This window comes from Otolemur garnettii, unplaced genomic scaffold (assembly GCF_000181295.1).
Source record: "Otolemur garnettii isolate 467f Iridium unplaced genomic scaffold, OtoGar3 scaffold00003, whole genome shotgun sequence".
NCBI lineage: Eukaryota > Metazoa > Chordata > Mammalia > Primates > Galagidae > Otolemur > Otolemur garnettii.
The window spans coordinates 30,193,152-30,203,148 of NW_003852398.1; the positions used below are offsets into that span (position 1 = coordinate 30,193,152).

General features: G+C 47.6%; 1 protein-coding gene and 1 non-coding gene across 2 annotated transcripts in view; both read right to left on the reverse strand.

Annotated features, from left to right (window-relative positions):
* Nucleotides 1–312: 312 nt before the first annotated feature.
* LOC111727256 lies at nucleotides 313–445 on the reverse strand. Its single transcript, XR_002774852.1, has one exon. It is a non-coding gene; the product is annotated as a small nucleolar RNA U109 (small nucleolar RNA).
* A 6,509-nt stretch (nucleotides 446–6,954) lies between these two features.
* Nucleotides 6,955–9,997, reverse strand: part of SH3RF2 (SH3 domain containing ring finger 2) — a 120,738-nt gene continuing 117,695 nt past the window's right edge. Inside the window, exon 9 of the mRNA XM_012806904.2 lies at nucleotides 6,955–7,293. Coding sequence (XP_012662358.1) covers nucleotides 7,018–7,293 — 276 coding nt within the window. The 3' untranslated portion in view covers nucleotides 6,955–7,017. The remainder of the gene's footprint in view (nucleotides 7,294–9,997) is intronic.

Below are 9,997 nucleotides of genomic sequence, written 5' to 3' on the forward strand. Positions count from 1 at the left end.
AGAGAGCTCGGCCGAGTTGGACTTTCCTGTCTCCTTCCTATCCTGGCGATCTCGGCAGCAGTCCCATTTGTCCATCCCCACCAATCTCAGTCACGTTGATAGTTACCATTGAAGAAGAGGGAGGCGGTGATTTAAGATTAAGCTTTAAGCCTTACGGTGCTGGATTCTAGTCCTAGTTGCCTTGGACAGGTCATTTGACCTCTGAGCCTTAATCCTAATCTCTAAAATGGAATAATTGCAGTACGTCTGTCATAGAGCCAGGTAGAATTGTATGACACAATAAGTATACAGCACGCAGCATAACTAGGTGCTCAGTAACGAAGGTAATTATACTACTACTCAACCCCTACTGTAAGGTTGGCAGCCCTGAGAACTCCTTTTTTAATGTAGCATGTTATGAATATATTCTTGCTCTCAAAGGAATGAGGAACAGCAATTATTGCTTTAAGAGAAGTCAGAGATGCTCTTTTCTTTAAAAAAAATTAAGTTTCCACTCCATTTCAAGGGAATTTTGTGACCTTAAGCAGGAAATTGAAATATTCTGAGTCTCAGTTTCCTGATCTGTCGTCTGGGGGTAAAAGTAGCTTTTCCCTCCCTTCTCACAAGGTTCTTATGAGACTTTACCAGCGGCGGCAGCAGCAGCAGCGAGATCTCTTATCAGTTTCAGATTTAAAGAAGCTGCTTTTGGTTTCTGTGTTTGGCTACTCAGAGGTGGCAGGCAAGGTCTAAAGGAGAGCTGCCTAGAAAGCCCTAAGTTCAAAAAATTTGGGCCAGAGCCCTACAACCCTCATCCCTTATTTAGAAGCTGCAAGTTCTCCCCAAACAGCTATAATTGGAAAAACTCTTATAAAAAAAAAAAATCCCTCCAAACTATAACCTCTCACAATTAGACATGCTGGATGCACCAAAATCTCAGTTCCCAGCAATGAATCAAAGACTTAGAACCCCAGTGACAGAGCCAGATGGGAACTCAGATATGCGGGCGGAATGTCTATGGCCTTAGGTTGCAATAGTTGCTCTGACTAGTGTTTACCAAATACCTCTCTGAGCTGCACGAATTCCATACAGTACATGCGTGGGAGAATTACAAGGGAAAAAAATCAACGTGGAGTTCAGGGTAGTGGTGGTTAGAGAAGTTGGAGGGGAGGGGAAGACAGAAACGGGACTGAGAGGGGCGCACGGTGATGTCCGCGGTATTGACAACTACTATTTCTATAAAAACCGGGTGGCAGGTATATGGTTGTTTGTTTCATGATCTCATATAAATATATATGTATCTATATTACATATGTATGAAACATTCAATAATAAAAAGGAGAGAAAAGTAGAAAAGAACCCTTAAATCCAGAAAACATTAATCAGAAACCCTCTGTCAGGGCTGTGTCTATTTTTACCTCTCCCGTTATGTGTCTTGTTAATGTTTTTATCTCCACTGCCTCTCACAGCTTCGGGTCCAGAGTGAGGGGTGGCTAGTGATTACTAGGTAGGTAAAGGGATGAATGCACAGGCGAGTCTGTAAGGCCCCTCCGTCCTCCCCACTGTCTTGACTCGGATCCCACTTCTGCTGCATTCTGTCTGTCAAAGTGCAGATCCATGGGCAGGGGGCCTCCTGGGAGCATTTTGTTTCTGCTCTGGTCTAGGACATAATACTACAGCCTGGGAAATGGACCACGTGGTCATCTAACATTGCCCTATTTCAAGCAAAATAACCTTGCATGATTTATTCCTAATGACACCAACCTGCTTCAAGGCTCTTTGGAGTTACCGTTTCTGGTTTGGTGCTGCCTGCCAAACACAGTCCCCAAGTGACTGTCCTTCACGGTCACCCGAGATGTTGCTGGAAGAGAGTGCTAACACTCTCTTTCTTAGCTAAAGGGAGAACCAGGACCTTTTCTCTCAAGATGTAAATAAGAGAAGCATCAGTGGCAGCAGCTGCAGAACCCAGCCCCTGTCCTGTGCCAGCTTGCCGAGCACGTGGGCCCAGCTGGAGAGACTTAATAGGACTTTGCCATTCTGCCCACCGCAGCTGTTCACTTCTGGGAAGGAAGTCCAGAGGATGTGTGGCTGCCTGGGTGGTCAGCAGCAGGAGAGAGGATGAGGATGGATGCCTGCTCTGTTCATTGAAACAGATGACTTCTGTGCCTACCACATTGGTGCTGGAGGAGCCGGGAAGCACCGGGTATTACTCACATCTGTGAAAGTGTTAGCTGAAAAAGGCAGACCCACCAGCAGGGAAATGCTCTCCCTCCCATCAGCTCCTTTCCGAGGCCAAGATGCAGAGAAGGTGATTGTCAAGGGCTGGCCAGTGGCCCGGATGGGGCTGGAAAGAGTGCTGGGCTTGTTAGCAGTGCTCTTGGTCTCTGAGAGACCTCTATCAGCTCTGTTATAGGGTAACAGTCAAGATATTTTGCCACTAGTATGACAGGCATGAGCCAATTGGAACGAAGCAGGGCTTTATTGCTGGTGGTCTCAGCTATACCTGGCCTGAGCCCTTTAGGGCTGGGTGGAAGAGCGTTGGGAAGGTCCTTGGGAGCTCAGAGCATCCACTGTTCACCTATCAGTCCAAACCTGTTTTCAGTATTATGACGGCAAGGGTGGCAATACTGTATGTCAGCTCTGCTACACGTTATGGCCGACACGGGACAGATCCTCGCATGCATCAGAATCCCTTGCAGACTGGTTAAAAACACAGATGCCCCCACCTCAGAACTCCTGAATAAGACTGTCTAGGGCCCAGGCTAGGCTCACCGTGCTCCTGAGACCTGACCGCCCTGGGTCCACTGCTCTCTAAGATGCAGCGCCAATGTTTGAGGGGAGGGGTTTGTGCCGACTTGAGAGATGGATGGAGTCTAGCACACGGCCTCTAGGGGCTGTCCCTGACACAGCTGCAGACCTGTGTGGGTGACTGAAGCAGGCTGAGGGAGGCACAGTACATCTGAGGGTGCCTTGAGCCTGAGCGCCCCCCAGTTGCTGCTGCTCAGGAACGTGGTCGGGACCGGGTTGGACAGGACCTTCTGATTTCTCAGGACACACTGCAAGTCATTGAGCCACGTACTGAGTCCTGCAGCCACCAAGTTACCAGTGGGGGCACTGCCTTACACTCCTCCTGCTCTAGGAGCCCTGTCCATGGATGGGCGAGGGCTGAGGATGAGAGGCTGGTCCCAATGAGGAGGAAGGAGACAAGGCCCAAGTGAGTGGTCTACGTGCTCCTTAATGAGACCAGTTCCTCAAGTACGGGCCTCAGAGTGTATACTCAGCTGGCCACGACTCACCTCCACCTCTTAGAAGTCCCTGACATCCCCCAATCAAATGTCTACTCCTAGCACCTTTGGTAGCATCGAGGTTCCAGGGTCTCACCCTGCAGCAAGGGGCACCTTGTCTAGGGACTATCTTTGTCTTAGCTAAGGTGTAGAATGCCCACAAATGGAATTTTCAGACTTGATGTGCTGGGGTGCAACCTGGGACCTCTGGAATGTTCTATGAAGGAACAGATTCATCTAGGTACAAAAGAACTTGGACCAATTGCTACATTTAAACTCAATGGCCAACCTTCTCCCTCTGTTGGGATGCCCTTTCTCTCACCCTTTTGTCTGTCTGACTCTCACTTGTCCTTCAAGACTCGGCTTAGCCCGTATTCTGACCTCTGAGACTACCAGGGGTCCTCAAACTTTTTAAACAGGGAGCCAGTTCACTGTCCCTAAGATTGTTGGAGGGCTGGACTGTGGGCCCTAGGATGAGTTGGCTGCTAAGCAGGACAGGCAGTGGTGGCAAAAACACCCAGTGGGCTGGATAAATGTCCTCAGCGGGCTGCATGTGGCCTGCAGGCCATAGTTTGAGGACACCTGGACTAGACTGTCTCTTTTCAGCACCGTGTCGTGTCCCATGGTGCTGGGTATGCCCTTGTATAAGAATTTCTCTCCTGGCATTTCAATGGCCCATTTCTTAGGAACACCCAAGTCCAACATTTGTTAGGTGTTCACTGGGGCCCAGCATTGTTTAAGTCACTCTGCACGTTATCTCAGTTAATCCTCACGCTGGCCCGGTGACGCTGGCCCTACATCGTGTTATTCCTATTTAAGAAAACGTGGCTCTGCTGGGAGGTTAAGGGACTTGAAAGTGGCCAAGAGGATTTGAACCCAGTTTGTGTGCAGCAGAGCCTGCTGGGCTCTTTTATGTCTGTAACTAAAACTGCATCATGCGTTTGGAGCCAAGTTGCACTATGCTGCCTCCTGGCCACCAAAGTCAGTGTCTTGGAGTCCAGGAAGGTCTTCCAGTTTATACAGCAAGTCCCAAGATGGACTCTGAGGTCAGAAAGCTTGAGTCTGCACCTTTGCTCTGCCACTAACTGTACTTAACCTTTGAGCCTCTGTTTCCTCGCCTCTGAAGGGGGGATAATCACATCTGCCCTGCAGGGTTATGGTAGAAATTACACGAGAGGCTGTGTCCACTGTCCTCGTGGCCATGCCTAGTACACAGTCAGTGTTAGAAGCTTGTTGGTGGGATAAGTGAGTTGGATCTGTCAGTGAAGTCCACTTTTTTTTTACTCAGAAACATCCCCTTCCCCTTTTAAACCTTCCCCAAACTCTGTAAAGATGGGATTTGGTTTGGGAGGAAGTGAGTTTAAAGCTGGGCATAGGTGAAAAGGCTGGACGGAGTAGGGGTGGCAAGCCTTGGGTGTTTACATTTCTGAGAAAGGCTATCCCATAAAGATAGTGGACAATGGGGAAAAACATTCATTTCATTCAGAAGGCACAATTCTGTCTCCATTATACCTTGTTAGCCACAAAAGTTACAATTAACCTGGTTGGGTATGGTGGCTCACACCCGTCATTCTAGCACTCTGAGAGGCTGAGGCGGGTGGATTGCTTGAGCTCAGAAGTTCACCAGCCTGAGCCAGAGTGAGACCTCATCTTTAAAAATAGCTGGGCATTGTCGCGGATGCCTGTGGTCTCAGTACTGGGGAGGCTGAGGCAAGAGGATTACTCAAACCTAAGAGTTTGAGGTTGTTGCGAGCTATGAGCCATGGCACTCTGCCCTGGGTGACAGAGTGAGACTCTGTTCTCCCCCTACATTTATAATTAACTGGATTCATTGCTGCTGAGGCACAGACTATGTTTGGTTGGCCGGTCATGCTGTATCTCTCCACTTGGGAGTACAGTAGACTGCTGGGCCATTGCTAAACTCTTCAGAGCATTTTGTGGGTAAAGATGAGGTATAGGTACTCCTCATATTTTGACACATCATAAGATGCCTCCCTGTCCTTGTGACTTTATCCCATTTCTCCATCTGGATTATTTGATTTGGTTCAGTGAGGCATGGAGATGGGGGATTGATTTGGGGGAGTACATGCTGGTCAACAGTTCCCAGAAACCCTGGAACGACATGCTACTGTGTTGGCTCTATAGCCCCAAAGTTCAGACACAAGCCAGTATTCCAGAGCAGGATTATGGCTTTGTTCTGTTTTATTAAGGTCTGGAAAAGCCTGTGGACAATTCCATTGCCAAGTGTGTGGGTGGGCATATAAAGATAATCATTTGAATCCCAGGGTGTTCAAGAAGTGTCTAGGGGAAAGGTCTAATTAGACCTGCTTTCTCTCCGCCCCCCCCCCCTTTTTATGGCACCCAGCCTTAGTTCCAAATAGTATTTATGCGTTTAAATGGCCACATTGATGGGCATGCAGTAAATGTTAAATTGCAACAATTAAGCTTAATGAGAATTAATGGGCTGTCGTACAGCATTGCCTTGTCTTCCTGGGATGCCTCCTCACCCCTGCTTACCAGGTTCTGCCTGGACGGTCCCATGCACATCAGCCCTGTCTTAGCGGGGTCACCTAGTTTTGCCCCCTTCTGCACTGCACACTCTGTCCTTCTTTCCCCACCTGTCAGGGATGTCAAGCTTGTTGCCTTTTATCTCCTTCCCTGATAATCTTTCCCTCTTACTCTCATACGTTCATCATTCTCCCTCTTTCTTCCTCTCTGTCCCCCCTTTCCTTGCCAACCTTCTTTGTCCAGTCCCTTTTATGGCAGCTTTCCTAGAGGCAGTGCCTCGCCCCAGTCTGGATTCCCACTGACACGGCTGCCTGATGGGTGAAACAACTCAGCTGCCCTAGACGAGGGGAAAGCAGGGAAAGTTGAGACGGTGGCAGTGCAAACAATGCACGTCCAAACTCCAACCCCGTACAAGGCTGCTTTTAAGCATGTTGTGTTTGGGGGGGAAAATTAGGCTACAAAGCCAGAGTGAATCAATTGCCAGTGATACCCATACACGGTCCTATCTGTGGCCACGTGCTTTCTGCTCATCTGTTGGGCAGGATTATGTGTAAGAAAACAGATCAGGAAGGAGATGAACAGATCAAGAAGATTATCATATGTTCAATGCCTCCCTTAACATCTGATAATCTTTTAATCTTTGGTAGTCAGCTTTCTCTCTGACCCTGTTTGCAGCAAACTCGGGGAGCTGACGTCCTCCAGGTTTAGTGGGTTCTCAGAATGTTTGAAGTAGCCATCTCACACTCTTCCCAGAAATTCTCCCTTGGCAACAAGGATTATGACTTTACAAAGGGAGAAACCATGGCAGCTGCTAGTGGCCAGTGCACCATCCCCAGAAGACGGCAGAAGCTGAGGTTACGGTAAGGTCAAAAAGCAATGCCAACAAGCCACCTCTGTCACAGCCCTGCTGGAGCCCCATTTAGGACACCATAGAAATTCTACACAGAACATGGGAGTGAGGGCCACATAGGGCATGCTGGGGAACAAAGTGGACACAACGGTCTCCCATGCCTGGGTCTGAGTAGTGGGCATTGCTGCGTCAAATCATTAGGTTGGGAAGGACACTCCATCTATCCTCCCACCCAGGGCAGGAATTCCTGCTTCCACCTTTTTTTTTCCTAGAGGCAAAATGGGAAGAACAAGGACATATACTCAAGTCCCCAAAGCATGGCAGGATGCCCTTAGGGGAGGCAAACTGTATTTAAATGGAATTCACCTCTTTGGGATCTAGGAAAATCCATTTGTAGATTCATTTGCCAGGAAACAAGGTCTGCGCCGCTGAGGCAGTGGGCACCACAGTCGTGGCCTTGCCAAAAGCTGACTTTCTCCGGAAGTCTGTCTGCTGTCCAGAGTGGCAGCCACTTCGATGGGCAAATAGGATGGTCATCTCTGGGCCCAAGAAGGATGCTTCATGCTGGGACCCCTTGGGGGTCGCTGGCTGTTCAGGCTTTCCGGAGGTGAGATTGGAGCTGTAATGTTTGGTGGGAGGAGGGCTGTAGTTCTGAAATCGCACGGTTTTCACTTGCTGCAGGAGGAAGGAGAGCAAAGGAACACGAGTGAAGTGGGAGACGTGCGTTGCTTCCCCTGTGGCTTGGTTCATGGTGTTTTCTGTACCTCTCTGCACTCGAAATGCCCCCCTTACGTATTCATTCAGCAAAGTGTCTAAAACATACTATGCACCATGCACTGTTAGGTGCTGTGAATCCAACAGTGAACAAAACCATCCTGACAACCAGACAGTTATAACAATTGCTATGCTGGGGGAGTATAAGATGCTGAGAACTCAGAGGGGTATCTACCTCCAACTGGAATGAGGCAAACAGGGAAGTCTTCCTAGAGGCAGAGATGTTCAAACTTAGAACTAGCTGGGTGCGGTGGCTCATGCCTATAATCCCAGCACTTTGGGAAGCTGAGGTGGGAGGATCACTTGAGGGTAGGAGTACAAGACCAGCTGGGGCAACATAGCAAGACCCTATCTCTAAAAAAAATCAGAAAGTTAGTGCAGGACTACAAGGCATGGTGGCAAATGCCTGTAGTTCCAGCTACTAAGGAGGATCACTTGAGCCCAGGAGTTCAAGGTTGCAGGGAGCTGTGATGGATCCACTGTACTCCAGCTTGGGGGACAGAGACCTTGTTTTAAATAAATAAATGATATAAAAACTGAAGGAGGATTAAGAATTATCTGGGAGAAATAGGGCAGACAATCCCCTGTGTAAAGGGCCTGAGGTACGAGGATAGAATTCCTTCAAGAAAATAAAAATTTACCTTCTCTCTCTCCTCCCTGCCTACCAATAAGGCCTGTCTCCAGGCCTGCCTCCTTCTTGAGGCTTCTCCTAATGATTCCATTTAGAGATCTTCCTAGAACAAAGTTTGCAAACTGGACACCTGCTGGCTGATTATACCCTGCAGAATGTTTGAGGGTGTAATGGACTTGGCCACACATAAAAATTGGGAGACTGTACATAAAAGTTTCATATTTCTCTTTAAAAAATAAAAGATCTGACATGCTGGCCCTGTGGCCCATTCTGGCAACCCCTGGCTGAAAACTGAGAAGCAGTCCCCTTTCATATGAAATGTATGGCCTCCAATTTGTACCAAGCCATGCGCCCACCCCCATCTCTTACCTCTCCCAGCCTGCTACGCATCTGCCAGGTATCTATCGGCACAGCGTTTGTTTGGCCAATCCCTGTCTTAAGGCTTAATGAAGTGTTTTGCGGTACTGCTTAGGAATGACTTCTTATTCCCCCAAAATTCAATTGTAGTGTCCCCTACTGAGAATCCAAATTTTTTCACACTTTTTAGGTCCCTAACCATATCTGGCCAAGGTCTAGGCACTCACTAAATACTTATAGTTTACTAATACTTATTAGAGCTGTATACTAATACTTATTAGAGCTGTGTCTAATAGCTAGGAGTGGTGGGCTACTGGGGCCTCAGAAGACTTTGAATTATTTGAATATTATAATTCAAAATAAGAACTCTGAACATTTATGTCAGTCAACACTAACTTTTTCTGAATGCTTTTCCTGTTTTTTTTTGAGACAGAGTCTCAAGCTGTCACCCTAGGTAGAGTGTCATGGCATCATCATAGCTCACAGCAACCTCCAACTCTTGGGCTCAAGTGATCGTCTTGCTTCAGTTTTTTGTAGTTTTAGTAGAGACAGGGTCTTGCTCTTGCTCAGGCTGGTCTTGAACCTGTGAGCTCAAGCAAACTACCTACCTTGGCCTCCCGGAGTGCTAGGGTTATAGGTGTGAGCCACTGCGCATGGCCCTGAATGCTTTTCCCTATAAGCATATAGCTTAGTATTAGAAGTGTAAGTTTTTGTATCAGATCTGAATTTTACTCCAGATGCATGTCAGCTATGTGGCACAGGGTAATGTTCTTTAACTCCCTAACCTCTATTTCCTCATATTAAAATGAGGATGGATATCATAAAGACCATACAATAACTCCTATGCTTTCTAGTGGGAAAAGTCCTGGATTAGAAGTAAACAAATCTGATATCTGGGCCAAAGAGATTACAATAAGTTGGTTGTTGGAGTCATTATTCAATGTGAACTCGATGTCACTTAAATTCTTTTGTCTCAGTTGCTTCTTTTATACAATAAATAATTATCTGCCAAGCCCTATGTAAGCATGTCCCGTATCTTATCTCATTTAATCTCCACTCCAATCCTGTGTGGCTATTACTATTCTTACCTCCATTCTACAGACCAGGCAAAGAAAGAATCCCAGAGGGTGAAATATTTTGGCTAAAATCACCCAGCTAATGAGCAGAAATTCAAATCAAGATTTATCTGATTGGGCAGTGCCTGTGGCTCAAAGGAGTAGGGCCCCGGCCCCATATGCCGGAGGTGGCAGGTTCAAACCCAGACCCAGCCAAAAAAAAAAAAAAAAAAAAATGCAAAAAAAGATTTATCTGATGCTAAAGCCATGTTTTTCTCAAACTGCTCTGGGTCTCAAAAGAAGTATATATAAAATATTTGGGTCACATGAAGGAGAACTGGTACCATGTTTAGTGAGGGTGTCCATGGTGGGAGGACATATGGGGGTGTTTGCTGGGTGTGAGGATGTACTGGGAGGGTCTCCGTGGTGGGAGGACATGTGGGGTGTTTGCTGGGTGTGAGGATGCTCTGGGAGGGTCTCCGTGGTGGGAGGACATATGGGGGTGTTTGCTGGGTGTGAGGATGCTCTGGGAGGGTCTCCATGGTGGGAGGACATATGGGGG